General features: G+C 42.1%; 1 protein-coding gene across 3 annotated transcripts in view; it reads right to left on the bottom strand.

Moving 5' to 3' along the window:
• Window positions 1-27,876, bottom strand: part of GNAS (GNAS complex locus) — a 235,138-nt gene that overhangs the window by 71,523 nt on the left and 135,739 nt on the right. For all 3 annotated transcript variants that reach the window (XM_054979786.1, XM_054979787.1, XM_054979788.1), the window contains exons 3-4: window positions 20,747-20,801; window positions 20,521-20,640 (exon numbers count right to left, since the gene is read on the bottom strand). In XM_054979786.1, the coding sequence (XP_054835761.1) occupies window positions 20,521-20,640; window positions 20,747-20,801 (175 nt within the window). The remainder of the gene's footprint in view (window positions 1-20,520; window positions 20,641-20,746; window positions 20,802-27,876) is intronic.

Here is a 27,876-nt window from a genome sequence, read left to right as displayed (position 1 = left end):
TCCAAAGGTCCGTTCTCCCTCTGAGGCGGAGGACATCTTGGGTGCTTCCAAAGCAGTTTCTACTTTCTGGGTGGGATGTGGTCTTCGTCCAAGATCATGCGCTGCAATACTTTTCTACCGTAGGTGGTGTTCACAGTATAATATAGATTTAATTTCTAGCGTCTCACCAAGGTCAAGATCAACAACCATGTTGCTGCCTTGCAGACTTCTTCTACAGAAGTGTTGCTCTGTAATGTTGCATTGGTAGCAGTGCTCCTCACCGAGTAAGCTGTTATTCCATTAGGAACCTCTACGATGAGAGCTTTGATAGTGTATGTTTTGTTATTGGCACCTACGGCTGCTGAAGGCATTTTCTTCTCCAAATTGAGGGAAGATATACTGATGAACAGTAGGTCCGACTTTCTAATTTGTACCGTTTGGGGCAGATAGGCCTTGAGCTTCCTTCTGACATCTAGGCTGTGTCAGAGCCTCTCCTTAGTATATTTAGGGTACAGGTGGACATATAGCAGCCTTATCTCTTGCAACCTATGGTATTTGGAATAGACTTTTGGAAGAAAGGTGGGGACAGTATGAAGTATCACCTTATTGTTGTGAAAGATAGAGAGTTCAGGTCTGACTGATGGTGCACTTAGGTTTGAGATTCTTCTGGCAGATGTGACCACAATAAGGAAGGTGGTTTTCATTCTCAGCCTTCTCAGGGGAACACCCTTGACCAGTCCAAATGGATGTTTGGTCAGGGCTGCGTAAAATGTCCAGTGCTTTCCTCCTGCCCCACTGAGTGAGGGCTTTCCAAGAGGAACTGATAATTCTGACCGTGAACTGTTTTCTAGATGTTAGGAGAGTGTCAGCCACCTCTCCGGAATATTCCTATCTTAGGAAGATTTTCCTTTCTATTTCCACAGTTAAGCAGAGTGAGTCTAAATGAGAGTGCCAAATCATTTCCTGCTGTAATGTGACCAGAGAGGTTGGTAGGATAAGGGGTGGAGATATCACCATCTGTTGGAGTGTGGAAAAGCACAGTCTGCGGGGCCACCAAGAGGCAATCGCTAGCACTTCGCTCCCTGTTACTTGATCCTTCTCAGGAGTTTGGGTATTACTGGTAAGGATGGTAATGCGTAGAGGAGGCCTACTGGCCACTGCGCTGTCAGGGCATCTGCTTGTGAGTGGAACAAACCTTGTCATGTACCTTGGTAGTTGATGGTTGTGTTGGGATGCAAACAGGTCCATGAAAGGTGTTGCGAAGGGTGATGTTATCCATTACATGAGATCTTTCTTAAGGGATCTTTCTTAATAGTCCCTTTCTTAAGGGACTATTCCACTTGCTGAATGGTCTACCTGCTCAGCCAGTCTGCCTGGACACTGGATATGCCTTTGATCGAGACTAGGTGACCTTCCTCCCAGGTTAAGTATCCTTGTCACCTCCTTGTGCCACCTCGAGGTCTTGAATCCTCCCTGCTTGTTTACGTGTGTCTTGTCTGCGACCTTGTCCATACAGAAAGGTCTGAAGCGGATTCGGTTTCGCTTTCTCAGCCATGCCGGACGCTCCTCTCGGCAGGTCCGGGAGGAAGCGACTGGGCACCCTGGCCGGGCGGCTGATCTGCAAGGATTAGCCCCCAGGACTCCCAGTCAGGGAGGCAGGGTCCGGGACGCTGCGGGAAGAACCTCCCGAAATCAATGCGGGGGGGGGAATTGCCCGTTTGTCCCTATGGAGGCCGGCAGACGTGCGCGGCGCCTTGAGTGCCGCCGGGCAACGAGAAACGGCAAATAAAAGAAACAGGCGGAAGCCTGTAAACAAGCGAATCCCTTCTGTTCTACAAGCGTTTGTGAAGGAGAGGTTGATCTGAAGAAGACTCGCTCTTCCCCTTCGGTGAGTTCCAGGATTTGGCTGGCGCCCCCCCCCAAATGGCAGCAAAGAAGCAAAGTCCCGCTCTCGGTAAGTCAATCTCGGCTACCTTGCAGAAGGGAGAGTCGCTCGAAGAGTTGGTGCGCAGGGCGGTGGTGGAAGCCATAAAACCCTTTGTTGACAAGCTGAACGAAACTGATCAAAGGGTGGGCTCAATTGAAAGCGAAGTGAAAACCATTAAGGAAGTAGCGGGGGGGGGGGGAGAGAAGTCTGCTCTGGAAAGTGCGTCACTTGTGAAGGCTACGAAAAAAGAGCTGAAGTTGGTGGAGAACCAGCTGATCGGGCTACAGGTGGAACGAACGCAGACAATTTTGCGTCTCCAAAATGTGAAAGAGGAGGAAAATGAGGATCTGTGGGATTTGGTCTCGGAACTACTGGCGACACCCGCGAGGACAACTAAAGAAGAGGTTAAAAGCGCCATTTTGGAGGTCCGTCGGGTTTCTTCAAAATATGCAACAAAGCGACAGCTGCCTCGCGAGATCATTATTGACTTTTCATTTAAAAAGATTCGGGACACTATCCTATATAACTCATACAATGCGGATTTGGACTTTATGGGTCTTAAAGTCAAGATTTTAAAGGACGTTCCATTTCTAGTCCGGAAAAGACGTTTTAAGTATAAAAAGTTCGCAGCTCTTCTGAGGGACCATGGAATAAAGTATAAATGGTTACTTCTGGAAGGAATATGGTTTAGACATAAAGATCAAGCCTATAAGATACTATCAGAAGATCAACTAAAGGATTTTGAGGATAAAAACCCGGAATTCCAGTGTACCAAGAACGAAGAAAAGGAGAAGCCTGGGGGGGGGGGGGGAGGAGAGCACCGCAGCTGCGGTTGCACAGAGAGAATTGCATCCGGGACCCAGAAGGGGGAGGAAAGTTTAATTAGAATTTGAAATGTGTAATCTGTATGATTAACCACCCCATCATCATTTTATTGAGCTATTTTTTTTCTATTATGGCAGTATGAAGGGAAAACATTGAAGTGTAGTGTTGAATGTAGTTTATCCTTCCCTTTATGTCCCCTTTCCCCCGCCCCTTCCCTTTCTCTTCATCCTTTCCCTTTCCTTGTGATAGTCTTGTGTAGTGTTATTGTAGTGTTGTGTAGTATATTGAAAAATAAAAAAATTTAAAAAAAGACAGAAAGGTCTGAAGCGGTCTTGCATGTAGACGACCCCAAGGTATTGTGTTGTTGCTGGCCACTAGCAAACCCATCAGTTTGAGTAGTGTCGTGAGAAGTGATTTTCACTCTGATGACAGTCTCGGCCAGCTGTTTGGTCTTCCTGACTTCTTCTTTGGTGAGGGATAGACAACACTCTTTTGATGATCATACCCAGGTGTTCCAGCTTGTAGGAACCGAACGGTGAACTGAGTGTCACAGTGAGATTTTTCTTTTGAATGTGATCTGATCAGGAGATTGTTTGGGTGCAAATGAACATGCATATCACTCTCTCTAAGACATACAATGGGGTTGATCAGGAACTTCGTGAACACTCTTGGCGCGGAGGGCAGGCTGAAAGGGATGGCTCAGAACTGCCAACTGATTTTTTTTTCTGTGCAAAATCTTAGGTATTGTTGATGGGCTGTCAGAATCAGTACATGGAGGTATGCTTCCGTGAGATCTGTAGATGTCATGTATTCTTCTGGTTGAATGGCCTCTGCGACTGAGCGCAGAGTTTCCATTCAAAAGTGATGCAACTTGATAAACTTGTTCAAAAAGTTGAGGTCTAACAACACCCTCCAGTCCCCATTCTTTTTAGGGACTATGAAGAAGGTTGAGTAGACTCCCCCGTCCTCTTTCGTTATGGGGAACATGCTCCACAGCTTGAATGCCCAGGTGTTGACTTAACAGTTTGAGTTAAGATTTCGCGTAGGGAAGAGATGACACGATGTTCTGGTGGGCAGCTTTCAAATTGTATGGAATAGCCTTGTGAGACTATTGCTAAGGTCCAGCTGTCTGCCTTAGTGTTGAATCAGGCTTGATGGTAAGGGGTACTTGGCCTCTCACAGGGATGGCTTGTGAGTCCTGTCTTAGAGAGCTTGGTATCAAGGTCAGGTCTCTTTCCACGTGTGAAGAACTGTCTGTCTGATCTTGGGACAAAGTAAGCATTATCCTCACAATACAGCTGGGGAGCTGAGGCTGAGAGGAATGGTTTATCCAAGGCCATGTGGTAAGTTCATGGCAGTAGGGAGATTTGAACCAGCAGAGTACTGCAACACAGTTCAGTTACTTAACCACTATACTACAAGTGGGTTCTTGAAAGGATCCCCCCCCATTTAAAGGGATAGCTAGATTAATCCCAGGATAGTCACTTGGAATCCTGTCTGGACCTTAGTAGAGTGTGTTGTGAATAAAATGGCTGAGGACCAAGGGATCGCCTCTCAGATTGTTTGAGTGTTTTTTGGCAACACTCGATCAGCGGATAAACATTTACTGGTGGTCCCTGGCCTCAGCCCTAAGGAAGCCCTCTTCGCTTCAACCAGGGCCAGGGCCTTTTCAGTCCTGGCCCCAGCCTGGTAGAACGCTCTGTCAATGGAGACCCGGGCCCAGCGGGACATATTATCGTTCCGCCGGGCCTGTAAGACAGAGCTTTTCCACCACGCGTTCGGTGGTCGAAGGGGGCAGTGCCATGTCGGCCTCCCACCTTTGGGTTGGGGTTCTCCCCACCATTGCACTTTAATGTACTTGGTTAATTTATTTTATTATTGCTTATTGTATGTTGATTTTACAATTACTGTTTTCTTGTTATTACTGATTTTAACTGTCGAAATAATACATAAATAATAAACACTTTCTTTTGTCCTGGGTCTCAACCCAGATCTTTCCCAGGGCATCCCCAAATAGCTTGTCTCTCTGAAGGTGGTACACCAGGACGATATTTTTAGAGTGTAAAACTGCTGGCCAAGCTCTTAGTCAAGGGTGCCTACTTGTTACTGCTGCCGAGACCATAGTCCTGGAAGAAAATGTAACTGCATCCAGGATGGTGTCTGCCTTGAAGGTACTGGCCTTTAAAATTCTGTTTGCCCCTTCAAGGGGGGCATCTATTGTTGTATGGGAGAAGTGGGATCAGTTTTCTGATCCATACTCCTGGAGGCAATGGCTGTAGCCTTTATAGTCATAGCCATAGCCTTGTGAGCTCTCTTCAGCATGACCTCTCTCTCCTTGTCTAAGATGTCTCTGACTGATCCTTGCTCATCCTCTGTCAAGAGCCCAGATGACTGAAGTGTAGCCACTGGAGTGTCCATCGCAGGTACCTGCAACGTCTCATAACAAAGAAAGTTAGTGAGTAAAGGGTTGTTGTTGTTGTTTGGATCACATTAGGGAATTGCTTATTGGCTGATGGTTTAGACCACTCAGCCTTGAGCTGTCTCCTAAAATATTCTGAAAATGGGAGGACCTTTTCTGGGGAACCTTACTTGGAAGAGACTGTTTTCTTGGGGTCTGGATTAGTATTCCCTGTCTAAGAGTCCTCCTCCCCTGAAGGTAATTCCTGCAGCCCTAAGGCTGAGAATCTCTAGGTAGTAAATACTGGTAGACCTCAGATTCAGACAGCTGAGCTGACTGTTCTGGCAGGGATATTTCCTCCTCCTCCTCCTCCTCCACATCTGAAGGAATTCTTCCTTCTCCTTGCCACTATAGATGCTCTCTGAGGGCGATCCCCCTGCTCAGTGGGGATCCCTGTCTGTTAAACATTACAAGCTGCCTTATTATGACTCAGACCATCGGTCCATCAAGGTCACTCAGTCTGGCAGCAGGTCTCCACGGTCTCAGGAAGAAGTTTTTCCCATCATCTACCTGATCTGTTTAACTGGAGTTAATGGGGAACAAACCTGGATCCTTCTTCAGGCAAAGCAGAAGTTCTTTCACCGAGCCTCAGCCTCGCCCAAGGAGGAAGGAGGAGGAGGTAGACACCACACCACTATTAACAGAGGTTTCATCCCGGCAGAGATTATATATTTCTTCCCTCATGGTTAGTCTTAGGAAGTTAAAAGGTTCAAAGACATAGGCAAGTTTGTGCCCTTCATACGTTACCCATCTGACGGGAAGAGTCCTGTTGTAAAGGCAGGGCTAGATTTGAAAAGGCTTGCTGTGAATCTCCAGCCAGGAGGTTGGCATGGGCACATTCACTGTGGTGCCAGAGCTGAGATTTCTGCTGTCTTTTCCCGCCAAAAGCCTGGGCTGAGGTAACACGCCAACTCCAGCTGCAGAGCAGGAGTGCGCAGTTGCATCCATCATCCAATCAGTGAGATGGGCCTTTTGAAACTCTTCTGTGGCTCTGAGGCTGACTTGTAGCCGGGAGACTGCACAAGCCACAGAGGCATGTCGGTGCCGACTTGTTGCTGGGAGCACATACAAGCTGGGAGGCATGTCGGCACCAGATTCATCAATCCCCATCGCGTTCGATGCGAATACTGGGGAGCATTCCTCTCTGTTGTCTAGGAAGCTGTCCTCAGAATCCCTGGCATCCATCTTGTAGGTGGCTGCCCCAAATGGCTGCCATGATCCTCTCAGTCAGCCAGGGAGAATAGTAAGAGACAGGAGAGGACACCAAAAGATAGGGAGGAACTATGAAAGTTTTAAGTCAACAGAGTTTGAAAGACAAAGGAAAGATTAAAGGAGTAGGAATGGGAAAGTGAAAGTTAAACTGAAGTCTTAATAACTTAAGAGCTAGTCTGCTACTAGACTGCTCTCCCTGGAGGCAGGAACAGAACTGAAGAGAGAGGGTGTCCCACATGCCAGACAGGAAGAGGAATTAGTTCCTGCCTCCCTGATTGGACGATGGAAATCACCCAAGATGTCCTCCACCTCAGAGGGAGAACAAGTTTGTCCATGAGAGACATAAACACAGCCTGCTGCCATACTAATGTACTCTTTTTGCACATGTCTTTTCTGTTGTGCATGGAGCACAACTGAAGGCTTTCAGGTTTAGGAGGCCACAAGTTGTTCCAGTTCACTGTGACATTCGATGCAGGCACCTGGATGAATTGGCAATTTGTTTTCCTCAAGCAAGAATTTTAAATAGTGATTTAAACCACGGTTTAAAACCCCAGTTTGGGGGGAGGATAAATTCTGATTTGCCCATCTTGTCTGCATTTGGATGTCACTGTAAAATGGAACTTTATTCAATGCTTCCCAAACCCAGAAGCCTTCCCCTGCATTCAGAGTGCTGGCAGGGAGAGGGACAAGGTAAGTGCATAAGCATAACCCCAAGCTGTGTTCAGGCTTGACAAAGACAAACCCGTTTGTTGTGATGTGCGAATGTGGAGTATCTTCATACTGTACCATTTTCAAGGCCGAAGGGAAAAAAGGCCACAGCCAGGCACTCCAAAATTGTGCCTGGATGGAGACCTCACTCACGGTACCCTCCACAAGTGCCTTTCTGAAATTAGATTTGAATCAGAATCACTTTGGGAACCATGGGGTGTTTCTGTGAAAAGCAGGAGGAAAAGTAGTTGTTAAACAGAAAACTTAAATTCTGTTAATCTGCACATCAGCCCACATATAATCCACCTTGAGTCTCAGTGAGATATGAGCACTCTAAATAACATAATTAAAAAACTAAAAAACTATGAACCTGATCCAGTATATATGTGCATGCACAGCAACGTCGATGCATAAATATACAGCTCCTTTATGCACATGGGACTACCACATCACCTTAAGAGCAATGGCAGTTATCCACATGCAATGGAATACAGTCCATGATACTAGAGAGGGCAGGGAAGCCTTCAGTACTTCAGGTGTACAAGGAAGTTGCGATATTTCCAATAGAGCCACTGGCTACCCCTCAGAACAGTGCAAGTGCATAGGAATGATTTTAAATATCCAAGGGCCCGGAAAAACGGGGAGGGCAGCTTTTTTCCAGGAATGCTTTTAAAGAAAAGGTGAGCATCCTATAAACATATACAACTCTCGAATCCAAGATCCTAGGTGTAAAAGAGTAGAGACACTGGTTTCAATTTGTGCAAACCTCAAGTTTTCCCAAGAGCTGTATGAAGAAAAAAATTAATGCTTACCATCGGATGTTTTAAAAACTGTTCCTCATTAGCGACTTGAGATGCTGATGATATGGTTTTATTTTCAAATAGTACTAATTTTATACATAATTAAAATGCTATAATGTGTAGCAACTAAAGTTAGCAAGTCTCTGAAGAGAAGCTCGCAGGATCTCCGCCCCAACCCTACCCTTAATCCTCTGCTTATACTCATCACTTCATGGGTCAGTTAACAAATACTAGTTACTATACATATTTACTGACCCATATTAAGCCCCTTCTGGGAGCAATTATTAGAAATGGAAGATTTCTAATGCTATGGTCAACTGTCAGGATGAAGGCTATGATTAACTTGAAAAACATACATTGGTCAACAACAGCATGGGGTTCAGTATTAATTAGTTTCTATTATATTCTCACACTGCCTTAAAGTGAATGCACAGGCCTAATTAAGGTTAATCAGAACAACTTGTTTACTGGAAGGAGGGAATGTGGCATAGGAATGTAAAATTATGCATGTTGTGGGGGGAAATGTCCTGCTCTTCTCCTATAATTCTAGAATTTGAGGGCACTGAATTATGTTGATGGAAATTAAAGCTGGAAAAGGCAAAAGGCGGTACTTCGTCACACAATGTGTAATTGACTTGTGAAATTCACTGTCACAAGGTGCAACGATGACCCCAGAAGCTTAGACAGCGGCAAGAGAAACTCAGACAAATTAATTAATAGGAAGAAAACACATGAACTCATGAAGCTGCTGCCTACTGAATTGGACCCATGGTTCATCAAAGTCAGTATTCTTTATTCAGACTGGCAGCTGCTCTCCACGGTCTCAGGCTGAGGTCTTTCATATCACCTACAACGTGATTCTTACTGGAGATGCTAGAAATTAAACCTGGGACCTTCTGCATGCAAAGCTGATGCTCTACCCCTGCGCCACAGCCCCTCCCCATTAAGTTCTAATAGGTCCATCAATGTCTAATAATCATAATGGCTGATGGAACCTCCTTATCTAGAGGAAGTGTACTTCTAGGGCCAATAATAGGGGGTAGGCTTTGACCTCCGTGCCCTGTCTGAAAGTCTTCAAGGAGCACCAGGCTAGTTTCTGTAATAAAAACAACCCTGGACTGAGACAGACATTAATCTGAACCTGCACAGCCTTTCTGATACCCCAGAGAAATGCCATGCGATAATCAAGACAGATGTTGCACATGAGAAAGAGAATTTAAGTGCATTTCACAACAATATACCCAGTGATATACCCAAAAGACTAATGCCTCTTTTCACTATGCCTTAGGTTTTACAATGCAGTGTTACAAATCCATTCATAACTACAATTCCTAAACATACAATAATCCAAAGACGGCGCAGTATACACTCCTTCTTAAAAAGACAGCACATAATTTTCACATGCTAGGTGATGTGAAAATTATGTGCTCTTTTTAAGAAGGAGTGTTCCCAATCAATTGGTGTAGAAGATAAGGGTGCAGTTCGCAGGGGTGAATACGCAAGAGAGCGCAGGTCTAGCCATTGTCCAGGACGGGAGAGATATGAAGTGGTGATGGTTCCTCGGAGGGGGAGTGTGAGTACAAAATGACAAGTATAAATGTGGGAGAAGTGTTTATAGCTGGTATTAGACTCATAGATCCTTGTCAACCACAGGTGACACGCTCCTGAAGAAGGTGGCACGAAATCTGTGTTCGTAGCCGGCCCCAGATTGAGCGTGGCGGTCCATCTTTCCCCTTAACATTGAGAACGGTATCACCTACCTGGAAGAACCTGGGATTGAAATAACAACATGAGAAGAATGAACAAACTAACTAAAGGAAGTATTTGAAGGACTGGAGCTGGACTGAGTTTCTACCAAACCTAAGTCCATTTGTATACTGCGCCGTCTTTGGATTATTGTATGTTTAGGAATTGTAGTTATGAATGGATTTGTAACACTGTTTGAAGAAGTAAGAGGCACGTGCACTTTGTAAATCAAATATTTATTATTATAAGAGAGATTTTGCACATTGAGTGTCGTTGCTTCCTGCAGGGAATTTTCCCTTCTTTTTTCCAACCGGTATTGTTGCAGGAACAGCCATTTTTGGGTTGCATTAGGTTTTACAATGGCTGTGTCATTTAATATATGCACCTCATGTAAGTATCAACAAACTGGCTGCAGGCCTCTCTAAGCATCTGGGTGAGGGGGTTGCTATCTCTATCTGTGGAAAAGCTGACTCCCAGAGAGCGGGAGTTTACATGAGTATTTTGCTTGGGTCCACTGTTCTATATGGTAGCAGCTTTCCAAGCTCTAAGGAAGAGAATAAGTTGGACACAAGGGTTGTAAACCTGAAGGACACTTTCCTGAGAGCAAGCCTCACTGAATATCTCCGGACTTCTGGGTAAGCTTGTTTAGGACTGCTCCTTAAGGGTGGAGCAACCACCACCACAGAATATTGCAGAACCAGCCACAGTTGTCCATATGGTACCACTTTAGTAGGTAGCCTGTATTCACCCCATGCCTTGCTACTTAATTGAATAAGTTGACAGCAAATGTGGTCCCAAGACCTGTTTGAAACTTTTGTGCTGTAAAGACACAACATTTGGGAGTAGTGGTAGAGACAGAATATTTTTGAAGATTTTTTTCACTGTTTTCACTATTCTCTCTCCCTTCAAACTAAATTTGCTGAAATGTTCCGTGTCCAGGGTGCTACTTCAACTGGTAGAGTTTATACATTAAAACCCTTCCAGATAATCAGTGATCATAACCCTATGGAGGCATGACTGCTGCTTTTTGGAAACACATGCTGTACAGGAGGTCTTGGGCACAATCTCTGGCATCTCCAGATAAAGAATCTCAGGCAACAGCTAATGTTACCAAGTGAAAAAGGGGTTGACTAATCCTTCCATGTATCGCTGCAACGTTTTATCACCGCTTTCTGGTTTACAGCAGATACTTGGATGGGAGGTTAAAACAGCCCCTAGTGTGTTATAATTTAAAGTATCCGCATTCATTCCTTGCATGCAGTCTTAATCCAAGTGCATACTGCTGCTACTTTCCCTCCCAAAATAGCACTTATGTACATCACTAACATAAGATAAAACAAGGAGGGGAAATCCCGAAATTAAAGTATTACACACACAGAAAAGCTCTTGGTCATACAATGGACAAATGTAACTTCAGAGATACTGGGGTACAGTTTCTTGGTTAACTTTCCCCCATCATCTCTTTCAAGACACAAAAACACCACTTAGGTATTGTGAAATCTGAAAAGAATGTAGAAAAAGAAGGGAAGACAAACCTTTAGAACACAACACTGACCCTGAAACTCTACTACTTGGGAAAAACTTGTGCCCCATGCAAGGTAATCAGCCATACTGAGCTTTTTCTCACGGCTAATATGACCCAATATGGACAACCAGTCATCCTTTTCGGAAACTCAAGGAAGCACTCCAACTTGGTATACTTTTACCAAGCATGGGATGCAATTTACATGTTTGCAGTAGTATAAAAAAAGAAATAAAAAGCAATAGTAGTAAATAAAAGTAGTAGGAAATAAAAAGCAATAAAAATCCTACCACCTGTTATGTTAGTTGTTTATTATTATTATTAATTTTTATTATTAATAATTATTAATTTTATGTCCAAAGTTAACATGAATATGCTCAAAGGCAGCTAGCAAACCACAGAATAAAAAACAGGTTTTGGAACTTCTCTCAGCTGCAGGCAACTGATTCTGTCCAATGCAGTGAGGATGACGACTATCCACAGGGTCTCCCCTCTGCCAAGGAAACTGGTGTCCTCTGTACCAACAAGCACCAACAGCTAAGGGAGGGCTGCTGCTGGGCTCTCCCTCTGCTTAGCAGTGAAAAAGCTCCCCTCCTCACCTTTGCTTTCACCTTATTTCAATAGCCAGGAAGGACATGGATCCAATTTGCAAAAAGTGGACTCTCACAACTCCTAGGACTCTTTCTATATTGAGCAGAAAGAGCAATCTGAAACCAAGCCTAGGAAACTGACAAGGCAGTGCATCCGACACCTCTAATGCAGCATTCCTCAAAATGGGCTCTAGGGCTTCCTGGGGGTGCTCGAGGATATTTCAGAGGCTCCCGTGAGTTTTTCGTAAGGACAGAAGATAAGCCTCTCTCATGTCCATTTTGGTTGGCAGAAAAATTTGGGATCTTTTCCGTTTCCAAAGAATGGGGGCAAAAGCCCTCTGGCCTCTAGGAAGGGGGACAAAATCAGCTTCCCCCTCTTTCAAAGGACTGGAGGTCCTATGGCTGCCATCATCTGCTTCCAGATAATCACAGAACACAAGCCAGAAACCTCGCTTGCTGGTTGTATGGTGATCAGCCTGAAGAACTCTAATTGACTGAGTGGTATCAAAGAGGTAAACATCCTCATTCAGTCATTGTGACCCTTCGGCATAAAGTTTTAACACTTTTCACTCTGTTTTCCAATGCAAGGGATTTAACCGCAGAGACACAGAGAGAAGCTACTGTACATCCAGTGATAATAAAAGCCAGTGGTGGTTTTCAACTAAGTTCTGATTTTGTGTGATGCTGGTCTTTTTCTGTATCTATAAGCAGCTCTGAAAGTTTTCCCAGGCCCCTTCCTGCCCTTCTTCAATGGGCCTCTGGCTAGGAGTTATTAACCAATATAGAAGTTCCTTGCAATATAGAAGTTCCCTTCCCCCTCTCAAAGGGTGAGGTTGATTAGAATTTGGGTCAGCTTCTTTTGCACTGTGACTACCCTTCTGACAACTGACCCTACAGGCCACGTACCAAAAAATACAGAAATCTTATTTTAACTTACTTTTAAAGCACAGTAGATTTGGTTCTCACTGTACTATTTGGTTGTCATTAGAGGATGAAAATCTCCATGAGACATACATAGTACACCATATGTGCTTTAAAAAGGAATCGGCCCGTTTGTGATGGAAAGAGAGGAGTGCCTGAGGATCCGCAAAAAGTATAAATAAACCTGCAGGCCCTTGGGTTGCTAAAATCTGAGGACTGCTGCTCTAATTTATGATCTACATTCAAACTACTGCAGCATATTGGTCAAGAGGTTGGAGTGCGAGTCCCACTACTACCTTGAGCTCAGCAGGTGGCCTTGGGTAAGCCACTCCTCTAAGCCCTAGCTCTCCAGCTGTATTGCGTGGATAATAATAGCATTGACTTTGTTCACCACTCTGAGTGGGGCACCAATCTGTCTAGAAGTGCAATAGAGAAGCACGCTGTTGTCGTCGCCCAAATTTGACTAGAGTAGAAAGATTTTATTCCCTAAAATGTCATAGCAAGGCAATTATTAATTCTCAAACGTGTGTTTAAAAAAAAGAAGCAAATCATCACTAAGAATATAAAAGGATAGATGGCTCAAAAAGTGACAGGCCTAAATTGGAGAATGGAGGATTTAGGTTTGACAAGCCCAATGATCAAAGCATTCAGCAAGTTATTGATCACATTTGGACAGTGTTCTTTTTCCAAGAAGCTCACGTGTGGTGTACGTGAGTTTACCCTATTTATTATTACAACAAGGAGGGAGGCTGAGATAATGTGACTACCCAACCAGTTTCACTGCTCAGCATGGACTTGACCCTCTTTATTCAAATTTCAGCCTATCTATTCACTATGCTATCTGAGCTGGCAATGGAACATGCTGCTTCATCGTCCCAAGCAGCTTTTGTCTATGTAGATCTCATGATCCACAGTACAGTCCTTTTGGTAGTGAAAGAGAAACCCCTCTCCCCTTTTTCACCAGTAGAAAGCCTAGTTGGATCCAACACTGTGACAATAAGTTTACAGCCCTCCCCTTGTATCTATAAACATAGCTTACTCATGTATGACAAACACACTCTGAGTTGAACGAATTCTACAACTCTGAGTCAAGAAGCAGTCTTGGGCACGCACACGGTCCTTGCTGTGACATTGTCTTCAGCAGTATGTGTCTCCATAAGCCTGAGTCAAACGAAAAGCATCACTTTTGATATACTGTGCTATGGCTGTAGCCCAAATGCTCGTTCATCTAGCAAAGAAAGAAACCTAAAAGAGGTTTTGTCCACAAGTAACCAAGTATCTCTTGAAAACGCTACTGGAATTAGCTGATGAAAGAAAAGGCCAAAGATCCGCCCCCCCCCCCCGCCCCGCAAAATCCTTTAGAAAGCACGCAGAAGGAAATGAATACATCAGTAATACCAGTTCTGGGGCAAAAGACAATTTAAAACATGCCACTAAATAGACACCAGAAGCTACAGAATCACACTTCTAACATTTTCCACTGTGAACAATTCATGCAAAGGTAAAATGAATTGAAACTGAACAAGAATAAACCAAGACTCTTTAAAGCTTCTACTAACTAGAGGCTCGGGTAAATTTGTGCAGACCAGATAATAGTGCGGACATTTTCAGAGCTTAGGAAAACACCACCAAAGTGGAAATCGAGCCACATTTTTGAGATTTCCATTTGATGAGATGAAAATGATATGGCCTACATGCATCAGATGCAATGTTTCAGGTTGCTCATATTAACAATTATTGCTGTGATTAGAAGAAAACTGAAAGACGGTGTTCTAATCTTGAAAAATTTAACTGGACGGAAGATGATAGACTATAGATGAACTAAAGTACCAACTCAGCAACATCTCTCATTTAACTGAATTCTTTCCAAAACCCACAAACCAAAATACTTTTGATGCATTTTTAAACAGTGCATGAGGCATGCATTTATTCTAACTATTTAATATCCTACCCCAAACCAACATTTTCCACAATATATAAATTTTAAAATCAAGTTATAGCCCTAATCCCCTCCCCTGCAGCAATAATGCAACAGCAACATATGTTTATCTTCCTTCAGGACTCAAGGTAACTTGTTATATGATTAGTTTAATTAAATAATGAGTTAATTTCCAAACAGTCAATCACATACTAATCCCTTCCAACTAAGGTAATTCATCTCTTATTTACTGGAATTCTTTCTTTAAATAGTTTCTCAGCCATACCATAAAATCATTAATTTCTCTGGCAGTGGTGGCGGTGGGGCATCTATGCTGTGTTCACGCCTGCTGAGGCATTTAAATCAATGAGGAGCCTCTTCATATTTCACTCATAGATTGTGCCAGGGAAATCCAAAACTGTCTGAATTATGTAAACCTCTGCTGGTCTAGCAGGTTCTGGTCATTCAGCAGCCCTGAAGAAGAACTGGACTGGAGAAAGAAAAGTCTTTCCTAAAACTTCCTTACTTTGGCAATTCATGTTGTCTTAAAGTTATTGCAGATAACATACCTTAGTCCAAAGGTTGTGGTGGTGGGGAGTTCATCACAGTCAAAAACTCTTTTATTAAGACCAAAGGATCAAAAACGATGTGTAAGCTTTCAAGTACCGCAGAGCTCTTCATCAAATTATAGGTTCAGTATAAAAAGTGGAGGGAACAAGATGTTTCAAACCATGATGGGATATAGTCTATCTAGCAAAATGGAAAACAGTAGATATGTTCAAACTTAGAACATATTAGGTGATCTGGGTGTAACTGGCTTTGTGTTATACCCAAACCTTTTGGGATGAAGAAAAAAGGGGATACTCTCTATTTGAAATGTAAAACACACACACAACAGTTTGATTGTTTAAAAAAATCAATCAATTACTGACATTTTAGATGGTCCTAATAAATGGTATTACATGGCTTTTTTTAAGGTAAAGTCAGTTTTGTTTAAAATTTCTGATATGCATCCAGTAATTAACCAACTTAGCATAACTAAGAAACAGTATAACACAACAGCTTTCTATAGGAATTTCTGCACTACAAAGTTACTTTATCAGGGAACTCATTAATGTTTCATACTTCTTGTTTCAGAATTAAATATTGAACACTGACAGCCTCACAATGTTTCAAGGATACATGTCTCTCCAGGAGCAGATTTATTTTTCGGGTCTACATTTAATTTCTGTGACAATTTCTCCACTATGAATTATTTTTCTGAACTGATTTTAGACCTCGGCAACTCAAGACATTTGGCAAATGCTGATTTAAGTTTAAAATGCGCCAGCGTTTCGTTACTGAATGACATGGTCCAATTTCCCCCCCAAAGTCAAGAGTTTCTGAATGCTGCTAAGAAGAACGCTGCTGGAGAGATACACAATTTCCTTAACAGCTGCTGGTAATGTGATATTGTCACTGTTGAACCAAAAGTGCACAATTAAACCAGCACCAAAGTTGCTCTCCCCATGTCACTGAAAGGGGCAAGAAGTTATTAAAAAATTCAAGAATACTTTGTTTCACCTGCTGTCCCTATTAGCCTTGTATCGTGTATCTTCTGAAATTATGTTTCAAACTGATTGTCTCTTCAAACCTTGTTTGCACAATAGCTCAGGTTGATCAGACGCCCGTTTCTTAAGCCATTCTGTTGCTTCACATGTGATCACAAAACCGTCTTCCAGAAGGAAACAGCTTCAATTTTCTACTGCTTCACCAAATAGAGAGTTTAGATTTCTGTACAGTTCCTACTGGAATCCTGAGAATGTATCAGGAAAACTTTTGTGGCCAGCGCTCAAAACAAAGAATCATGGTGGAAAGCGAAACAAGGTTCTCCATTCTGGTACACAAATCATAAAAGCACTCCACGATATGCATATTCCACAGCAATGAACTATCAATATTTGACCCATATCCTTAACGTAACTTTAAACTGGATGAGCTCTTTCTCCAGTACGTTTAATGGAGCTAGAGAGCTTTTCCAAGGCTCATTTCTCCACAGTTTGCTTAGTTAAAGCATTAAAGGAAAAGTCATTTTTATTATTTACAGGAAAAGGGGCTTGCCCTTACATGCCCTTAGCGGTCAGTAGTCTGACCATCCCCCAGCATCTTGTCAGTCCTACTTTAAAACATGTTTGTATAATAAAAAAATTCAAATTTCAAACTGCTTGCTGACAAACTTTTAAAAGAACATTCACAACTTGCTTTGCTGGTTACTTACTGATATACAAGGTACAGTTAAACAGGAAGCAATGATTACAAAACACACACACACACACACAACCCTGGTGTTACTGTCATTTCCTAAGTACCTAAATTCCTTATACAAAACTCAAGCCATTTGACTTCAGGAAATCTAGTAATCCATTACCCAATGTTCTCAATCTTTAACCACCTCCTGTCAGAAGGTTATGCTGAATACAACACTGTGTTGGGTACAAATCTGCAGTGTGCTATTCCGCACACTGCACTGTGGCATAGACCATATCCTTATTCCACCACAACAGCAGCAGTACACAGACTTCAAGTTCAGGTTTTGTTTCTCTTTTAGAATTTATTAGGGTACTCTGAAAAATCAGAGTACGGATTTGCACAAAATGTTCTCTCGACGTCTAATAAAAAGCACCATGTTTTTGAAAAAGTCAGCCCTCACAGCTGATGCGATCTTAAGTTTCTTGGTTTGACAAACGTGAGGTCACATTATTTAACTCCCACAGTCATGCATTCTGAAGACATTCAGACTAATCATGAAGAAAAGAGGGTAAAAGATGCTTTCAGGGAAAAAAGGTATAAAGGACAGATCCTGCAGTGAACACATACTTTTTTCCCCTCAAGTGCCTGTTGAAACAAAGGCTTTCAAATCACAGGTGACCCACACACACAACAGTATTTCTTGCCTGTGCTGTTTTTACTCAGGTAAACATTGAATTTCAGTGCACTGTGGGGGCACAATCAACTATATTGCTTACCTTTTTTTGCATCAAGTCATAGTTTCTCCCCCCCCCCCCAAAGTGTTGTTTTAAGAAAGGGTGATCTGTTTAGCTTTATACAAAGGGCTGCTAATTTCAGTTAATATACCTAGGGAATCAATGCACAGAGATCTCCTTAGGGATCAAGTTAAAGTGCATATACTGCACAGGTACTAGTGGAACATAGCCAACACTTAAATGAGCTCAGGTGAGACTAGCAGCTCTATCCTCAAAGAAGAAACACATGCCAGGCAAGCAGCATGAATAAGGTCCCGTTAGAGCAACATAATTGCCATAAGCCACAGCAGTGATGCTTTAAGAACGGTCTCTCCTGCCCCAACACTGCCGGCAGGGCGGCCTTCCTTGCCCCTGACTGTAAGCAGCCAAATGTAACAACCAGTTCCGCTTCACTATCAGAAGGTTTCTCCTGTACCAGCCTTGAGTCACTGGGACAGTAACAAAATTCTCTCCTGCAGTGCAAACTGGTTCTTTTGGACAGGCTTCATTGCCTTCTGCCAGCTGTAAAAACTAACAGCAGTTCAGATCCAGAGCCGGTAGGGAAGGAAGGCAGAAGCACATAATTCAGCAAGCGAGAAGACACTGTTCCTGTCGCTGGGCACTTGTGCTTTAGTTCAGAGCTATTGGTAGCAGGCCTGACAGTTGATAATTTTTGGAATTTTGCCTGCTTGTGTGTGGAAAGCTACATTCATTCTAAACTGGAAATGGGTAGTGCCGACTAGACCTATTCATTAACCTCTAAGTACTGCATGATTATTAACCATTACTTCCTGTGAAGCTCTTCCCTAGCTGGAAAGCTCTGTTTCTCTTTCCCAAGCCCCCAACTAGCAATGCATTGATGTCCATCAGAAATTCCTTGTCAACAGGCCAGATGGCAGCAACTTATAAGCTGGAAACGGCCCACAGGTCACCCAGCTAAAAAAGCACTGAACTTTTGTGCAGTCAAGAAGCGTAAGAAAATTCAGCTCCAATATTTAACCTGGCTGCTCCTGGAAGCAAAGTTAGATCTAGATTAATGGACAAAAAGAATGTCAAATCTGCAAGAGGCCGAGAAAACTATTCAAACAGGTATCTTTTGGAAGATCGCACAAACCACTGTTACGTCTCCCAGCTAAAACATAGAAAATGTTTTTCATGATGTATATTAAAAGTGTAAGAAAGTAGCAAGAAGGAAGCTGTGTGCCATTAATCCTGTCAAATACATCTAAACATGTGATTCCATTCAAAGCAATGTCTTCCCTGCAGTTACAGTACATAGCACAGGTATTAACAACAACAAAAGGAGAGGTTCAAGCTAAAGTTTTTCTTCTCTGTTTAAAAGGTAACCTAGTAACTTCCCATATCCTTCTGGTTTTGATATTTTATTTGAAAAGCATATGTAACCTGTGTGTTAATTCTGGAAAGAGTCCTTGAGATGCTGCCCTTTAAAATCACTGATAAAACATTTCACTAGGAGCTATGTCAATGCTACATGTGGTGACCAGTGCATGTTGTGAACATGTCTTCTGAATTGCTCACTGCAAGCAGAAGAAGAAAAAATGGCATGCCCCTCTTAATCCCAGCTGAATGATTTTATGGAGATCGAACTGATTTGTAAATTACTCAGATGACCTTCTGACACAAAAAGCAAAAAACCCCACAAACAGCATGTATGCAGACTTCATTCCATGAACTGTCTCCTGACGTATCGACTCTTTACTTAGTATTTATACAGCACTTTCAGAGTTCAAAACACTCTGCTTACATTATGCTGTAATCCTTAAAAGAGCTCTGTAAGGCAGACCTATGTTGTTCCATACAGTATATGAGAGAGACTGAACTGGGGACTTTCAGGATCATGAAACAAGAAAAAGCATTCAGTCTGAATCCAAATCCACAGGTTGCTTGAAATCTTGGAACAAGTTCCCACCTCTCACCTTGCCATCCTAAGAAGAATTACATCCTTCTAAGCCCACCACCTTCAATGGGCTCAGAAGGCCACAAATCTGTTTAGGATTACAATGTTAAACTACAATATGAGACTTCATTAACCACTTCTCTGTGCTGAGGGTGTAAATGAGGTAGGGGGTTGGTTATAAAGTGGTTTGCAGATCAGAAGTGCTATAAAATTATGGATTATAATAATAGCAGCAAATGGTTTCATCCTCTATTATAGGCCACAATATCATTCTGTGCCACTAACCACTTCTTTAAAGTTAAGGGTGAGAGACAATGGTCGGGGGGGGGGGCACACTAAAAAAATCCTAGTGTTTAAAGGGGCTATATAGCAGGATTTGAGTCCAGCAGCACCTTAGAGACCAACAAGATTTTCAGACTGCAGGCTTTCAAGGGTCAGAGCTCCCTTCTTCAGACACGAGTAGGAATGGAGATCCCTGAGCCTTTATATCCCGAGCCTTTATATCCTAGCAAGGGGCTCTGACCTTCAAAAGCTTACACTCTGAAAATCTTGTTGGTCTCTAAGCTGCCGCTGGACTCAAATCCTGCTGTTCCACTGCAGACCAACACAGCTATCCACCTAACTAAGGACTGTATAATAATGGCATTTCCTCTCCCACTTTAAATGCTCCCCTATACTTCAACTACTGCACTGGGTTTTTTAAAAAAACAAAGAACTGTAGGATAGCTTAAACACCTCTTCCTCAACAGCAGAGCTTCAGGAACATCCAACAAATATTCAAAAAGTATGGACTGAAGATGGCTTATGCAAAAGAAGAAGGAATGCTATTGTGTGATCTCTCTGTAGATCTATGCTTGATCACTGAAGAAGTAATGCATATTGGAATGGCAACAGAAATATTTTGAACTGGATGAATTGTTAAATTGTATCCTTCTAATGAAGGACTAAATACAAATCCAATGTAAGCCTATAGTCAATAAGAATTTATACTTACTGGTGGGAAGTCAAAATCTATCTGGTTTGCTAAGTTTAATATATAGTCGATTCGAAACTGATTCTCTGGATTGGCTAGCTCGACTGGTGGTGCCAGGTTTCCCATTGCTGTCACTATTGTCTGTATAAAATGGATTTTAAGAGAGTTAACAGTTAGTGATGGGTTAAAAGACCAGTTCAAAGTAAACAGCAAACCAAACATACAAAAACCCCTCTTGTAGGCTTACCTCTATAGCTTCTTTAATATTGTTTTTAATATCCTGAATTTTCATTTTTTTCTCCCTGTAACCAAGAAAATATCAAATTAAATTTCTGGATGGTGAACTGATAGTTTTTGAAGGGAAAAACAAAGGTCATAAAACTTTTATCAAGAAAATAATCTTCAATAACTCTTCCAGCTAGCCATATGCACTCCCAATGAGAATATCTAGGATGGAGGTGGGGGTTGAATTACAAATTCAGACTGTTCTAATCATAATAAAATCTATGAAAGTATAACTTAAGTTACACTAACTTAGATGGAGGAAATCACCCACTAAAAACTGTAGCAGTTGCTTTATCAGAATGGGAAGACCCATAATAGCTCAATGGCAGAGCTCATGCTTTACCTATAAAAACCTCAGGTTCAACCCCCTCCCCCCTTCGATATCTCCAAGCAAAAAGGCCTTCAGGTTAGCATCATCTCTTAGATCCTGCAAAACTGCAAGTCAGCAAGCATGGACAATGCTGGGCTCATCTTGATCTGACCGGGTAAAAGGCAGTTTCATAAATTCATATATTTTTGAAACAATTCAAGTGAAAAGCTCGTATAGGTTCAGGGAGAAGATGAAAGACAACCTTTAGCATCCCCATTACAGTGGTTCAACCAAAACACACACTACCCAAAGCATTTGGGCAGACTATTACAAAGTTTTCAGTTTCTGTCTTCTTGAAAACTCTAGCAACCAAAAAGAATATGTTTCCCCCTCTCTGGCCAAACCCTCCTCCAAACTGTATTTTCCCTGGTTCTTGGACAACCAATTAATGGAAGTTCCTTGGTACAAATATACTCTTAAAACAAATTCCAGAGAGCTAGCCATGTTAGACTACTGCAGGAAAACAAAACAGAAGTCCGGTAGAACTTAAAGAGGGGTAAAATCTTCAGGGAACCAACAGACCCCCTCCTTTTCTTAAAGAAAACAAAACAGAACAGAAATCTTGTTTTGGAGTGGGGTTGTTACAGTTTCATCAGTGAAAAGAACTCATTATTCTTATACTCTGAGAAGTTATTAATTACTGTCTGCACCAAAACACTTTAATCATTTGCATATATGAGAGCAAATGAAAACATCTTCTTTACATGCACATACCGATGGGGAGGGCATGAGCAAAAGCGACAGAGCAAAACGCTCCTTAACTATGACTATTTTTTTTAAAACTGTGAAACAAAAAATGCAAAAAAGATACACTCCCAACTGCTCCGATTTCATCTGTGTGTGTCTTTTGAGAACGCGTTCTTAAAAATTATAATTCTCTCTTTCTCTCTCTCTCTCTCTCTCACCTCCCACACTCTATTGTTGCTACTGAAAGCCTCTGAATATGCAGAAGATAAACCTCCGACCAGGAGGGGATGGATGCACTACGTAAAAACCTGTACATGTATGCACACGAACACTACCACCACCTAGAACAGTGTTTCCCAATTTGTGGGTTGCAAAGCCTATGAACGTGGGTCCCACACTTTAACAAGTAAATAAAAATAACTGTGCTTATATATCGCTCTTCTAAACGGATCAGTGCCCCACTCAGCGGTGAACAAGGTCAGTGTTATTGTCCCCACAATACAACTGGGGAGCTGGGGCTGAGAGAAGTGGCATATTCAAGGCCACTGGCTGAGCTCGTGGCAGGAGTGGGATTCAAACTAGCAGAGTGCTGACTCACATTCCAACCACTAGTAAATGTGGATTTGTGGGTCACCATACGAATACTGATCTATAGCACAGTATTCTGCAACGAGTAAAGCTGACTTTGAACAGAAGCGTGAAAACATACTGCAAGAGCTTTAACACCTGGGCCCATCCTTTTTCAGTTATCTAAACTCAGGACATTGGTGAAGTGCTTCCACTAAGTCCCTCTTACAAGCGAAACACAAGAAAGCATCTCTCATGTGTGCATCTCATATAGGTATCCCATAGTAAATACAACAGAACCATGAGATGAATCACTGTAGTAAACATTCTTTTTAAAAAATTAAAAGGAAGAAACTTATGGTCAGTCTGTATTCTAGGACATTTCTGATCAGACAACAAAAGGAAAGAAAGATAATACAGAAAATGAACAATTATTTAGTAAAGATATGGGCATCATGAATCATAGAATCATCATAGAATCACAGAGTTGGAAGGGGCCATACAGACCATCTAGTCCAACCCCCTGCCCAGTGCAGGATCAGCCTAAAGCATCTCTGACAAGTATTCATCCAGCCTCATCTTGAAAACTGCCAGTGAGAGGGAGCTCACCACCTCCCTAGGCAGCTGATTCCACTTTGGAACTACTCTGACGGTGAAAAAGTTTTTCCTAATATCCAGTCGGGTACCTTTGTGCATATAGTTTTAGCCCATTGCTTCGCGTCCTACCCTCTGCTGCCAAATGGAACAGCTCTTTGCCCTCCTCCAAATGACAGCCTTTCAAATATTTAAAGAGAGCGATCATGTCCCCCCTCAACCTCCTCTTCTCCAAACTAAACATTCCAAAGGCCCTCAGCCTTTCCTCATAGGGCTCAGTCTCCAGACCCCTGATCATCCTCGTCGCTCTCCTCTGCACCCTCTCGATTTTGTCCACATCCTTTTTGAAGTGAGGCCTCCAGAACTGCACACAATACTCCAGGTGTGGCCTGACTAAGGCAGTATAGAGAGGGGCTATGACCTCCTGCGATTTCGATGCTATGGCCCCTTTGATACAACTCAGGATTGAATTAGCCTTTTTTGCCACCGCATCACACTGACTGCTCATATTCAGTTTACAGTCCACTCTTACCCCACGATCCCTTTCACATATACTACTGCCCAGAAGTGTATCCCCCATCCAGTATTTGTGCTTCTCATTTTTGTGGCCCAGATGTAATACTGTGCACATGGAAGAGTTATAGATAAATAATGAGTTTAAAGAAATTCTGTAAAATGTACAAAATGGTGTATCTCCCTCTATGTTCTCTTTCATTCGTTTTGTTTTGTTTTTTCTTTTTGTGTGTGTTTATGTTTTTGTTCCTTCATATGAATCTTTGCTTACCTGTTGAAATAAAATAAAAATAGTAAAAGAAAATGAACAAATTGGTATCAGGCTAGCCTTTTCTCAATTTCCAGTGACTTGCATATCCATTTATTGTATTTAGATGGTTGGGGGCTTCAGCCCTGAACTGAGTGGCATGGGTATCTGATTTTATAGAAGGTGTATTTTAAAAGAAATCTCTCTCTGCTCGCCAGTTCCCCATTATTCGGTATATTTTCCTTCCTAAAACATACAATGCTACTGAAACATATATGCATTATTAAAGTGAACTGATGTATCAAAAATTAGAAAATGAAAATGAAATTCAGTATCATGGGATGATACAGCCATTTAATAAAAGGAAATTGTGGGTGGACGACCTAGGGATAGATCATGATGCAGTTACCACTAATGCAATTCACCACAAATCAACAGCGCACTGGCTGCACAACCTGGCTAGAGCAGTGTGGAAAAAAAACACCTTCAGTTAACAGCAGCCAGCAAGCTCTTAATTACTACAATCCCCTCAAATAGCTCTTTGGGGTGCACAGTGCTCTTTACCCTCTGAATAATTTTCCAGGGAAGCCTTGGAGGACCTGGACAGGAGGCTGAACCAGCTTCTGTTCAAGAGCTATGGCTTAACTGAGTTGTGGTTCAAAGCTTATACAAACTCCAGCTGCAGAATGATTCACTAAACATCTCACTAGGATGAGCAAAGCAAGCTCTCAAAAGACAGCACTAGGCAGACGGCAGGGATTGCAATCAACAACCTCCAGGCATCGATGTGAGGCCAGCAGCCTTTAACGTATGAGAAAGCTGAAATCAAGTGGGCACTGTGCAAACTAAAAAGCAGAAAAATATCAGCCAACACCGCAGACTACATAGAGCTAGTGCTCCTAGGAGCCATCTAGCCCAGTTAGATTTTTAATGTCCAGTGGCGTCATTTCTCACCGTATATTTATATTCAGGTACATCGTGACTTATTTACCACTGTTTGAAATATTTTAAACCATCCAAGCACAGGGAATGCAGCAAGACATATTTTTTACCTACAGTGTATTCTAATTTCTGGACAATCTTCTTTTATTAAAAGCTTTTACCAGTGTTCAAAGCTACTGAGGGAAAGATTAAATGATAATGCATTTTCAGAGCAGTGAAAAATTCCTGCAGTTGTAACTGCTAGGCAGTCGTCGTTGTCTCTACAACAGAAGTACTCAAATCTCTATTTCTGTTTGTATTACTTTGGTCCCATGGCATGCTTGGTAAACAAAGTTTTATTACACAGCAATGAACATATCTCATTTCGGGTTTGTAATATTTACAAAGTGTATGTTTTCCATGACAATAGAGAGCCCACAGTCCTAGGTGTGCGACATCAACAGTCTGATGCCATGCTTTGTGCCAGTCAACTGTCTAGGAGAAACGGAGAAGACCAACTGCGGCCATACATTCTGTACAATAAACACATTGGTTTCCTAGAAAGGCTATGGGGATCCTCTGATAGTTTGTCAGGAACTACACAAAAACTCCATTTAAAACACCAGAAACAGATTATAACTCCAAATAGCTTCTTTGAAAAAAGTTTGCATTTGAATTGCATCAAAGATTATAGTGAGAAGCCTTGATAGTTAAGATTTGAACTTCTATAAATATGTGCTTGCCATGAGAGCTTGTTGTCAACAAAGTTCACAAGATATCCAGCATCTGTGAGCTGGATCTAATGCTCATCTTCTGCCAGGAGTTTTGTTTGTTTCCAATTTTCACTACCCACTGAATACGCCCATGTTGCACCCAATGCTATCCTGTAGTCCCTTCAACCATAGGGGACAGTGGGAGGTTAAGGAGGAAGAGAGTTGCAGTAGAAAGGGGGAAATTCCGCTAGTAGAGCATAGCTCCTGCTATTTTGGATGCACCCTTTATATTTATATATAACCTTAAATTCATGGTATAATGTGACTGTAAACATATCATTATTTGCCCATCATAAGATACTTTTAGTCTTACATGCCCAAAGCAAACGCAGATAAGCCCTTAACACTGTGACTCAAACAGATCAACCAAAGAGGCTAACTAGTTAGATTGCTGAGGGAATATCCATGCCACTGCTCACCAGTCATCCATGGATAGCTACCTCAGACATTACAGAGCTCACTGCCAGTAACTGCAGATAGCAGGTCTGCCGGCAATCCTAGTAGCACCTAACTATGAATCCTCAAGGCGCAAGAGGGGGTTTAGATGAGCAGTTTATATGGAAACGACTTGGTGCTAGTACTTGCAATGCACTGGCTTCCCATCTGCCTCCCCCTTTACTGATGTGGTTGCCTACAAACACCAGTGGCTGATAAGTCAAGTATTGAAAGGAGCCTCTTCTTTCTAAGCTGCTACAGCGTCACTGGAACGTTTTCAAACATTTTAACTGCTCAGGGGTAATGGGTTAGCATAAAGGGCTACAAAAAGGGCCCTGTGGGCTGTCAGTGGACAGGAGTGTGGAAGGCTAGGAAAACTGTTGTTCCAAAAATGTCTTCTATGTATGCCATCTTCTGCTGGCTTAATTGTGAGAGTTCCACTATGAACAGCACATGGACTAGCAGCTTTTTAGTGTTGGTGGGGAAAGGCAGAAGATGCCTGTGTATTTAGTGAATTAGCTCTCTGTGAGTTTTTCATTGGTTGCTTCTTATTGTGACATTTGCGCTAGCAATTCTTGATGCCTAATCTTCCCATGCCCTTAAGAGTGAGTGTGTGGCACAGCTGGATGTGCTTCAGGTTTGATTTCCCACTGACACATATAGTGGATTGGTATCTTAACATTTCTTATTTTAATCATTTTATGGAATTCATGAGACAGTATCTAGACAATGACATCCACACTATGATTCTTCTCCTCTTCTGGTGAAGGACTATAATCCACAACTGGAAGCACAGGGTACATTCTGAAGAAAGGCCATTTCGGATTTCCATAGGACATTCCAACACGCACTGCAGAGAGCCACCAGAGGACCACCTCAAAGTCAGCATCTTTAATGAAGAACTGATTTTCCAGGGACAAAAGTCAGAAAGAGAATCCTCATCGGGACCATCACAAGGCCTGGTGTGCGCCCTTCATCAATTCTGTCTGATGTGGCCTTGAATATTCCATGGAGGAAAAGAACTTGTTCAAACATTGCCTTAGTCACACATAACACTTTAGCAGTGTCAATGCTGTCTTCAAGTGCAGGGTGTTATGACTTAGACATCTCTTTTATTTCTTTAGAGATTTCAATCATCCCCACCTTGAATACTCAAATGTATAGCTACAACATCCAGGAGAATAAATTAGTGAAGAATTTCTGCCTGCCAAGTTGAAGTGACAAAACAAAACTGCTCTAACAGTGGAGAGAAAAATCTTAATTGCCTCACTGAAAATACACATCACCAGGATTTTAAAAGCAGCATTTAGTCAAAAAGATTCCACTCTTAAAGTGCAAAGAGGTGTGAAACCATTTGCTACCATATCAAAAGTTAAGAAGACAAAGTTTCACTAACTTTTTTTGCTTTCTTTGCACTCAAATCCTGTGCTTGCATCATGCAAGTTTTTTTTAAAAAAAAGTTAAAGGAGTTCTGCTCCCATGGATATCTGAAGAAATAAATTTATAGCCTAGCAGCATACCTAAATATTCATTTACAATTCAAACAAAGTAAGTGTGGCAACTTTAACTTATATTATTATTTCTACAATACTTTAATTGAACTACACATTAACTCAAGTCTTCCTTGCAGTTTCTCAGAACAGACACAACATTCTTGATCGCAAGAAGGCGGTGGAATCATGTATCCTTCTCCATCAGCCTCTTCTCTTTCTAGCATGACCTTCTTACCATCCAGAGGAGTTAGCCATGTTAGTCTGTAGCAGCAAATTCAAAAAAAGTCCAGTAGCACCTTTAAGACTAACCAATTTTATTGTAGCATAAGCTTTGAGAACCACAGTTCTCGAAAGCTTATGCTACAATAAAATTGGTTAGTCTTAAAGGTGCTACTGGACTCTTTTTGATCTTCTTACCATCCAACAGCCTTCCTACAAGAGTACTGTAGAAGTTGACTGAGAAGGATGATGTCTGAAATGTTAAGAGACCAT

Source organism: Eublepharis macularius, chromosome 5 (genome assembly GCF_028583425.1).
Source record: "Eublepharis macularius isolate TG4126 chromosome 5, MPM_Emac_v1.0, whole genome shotgun sequence".
Classification (NCBI taxonomy): Eukaryota; Metazoa; Chordata; class Lepidosauria; order Squamata; family Eublepharidae; genus Eublepharis; species Eublepharis macularius.
The sequence above is the reverse complement of the archived record's forward strand: the minus strand, read 5'-3'. Positions and strand labels throughout refer to the sequence as shown.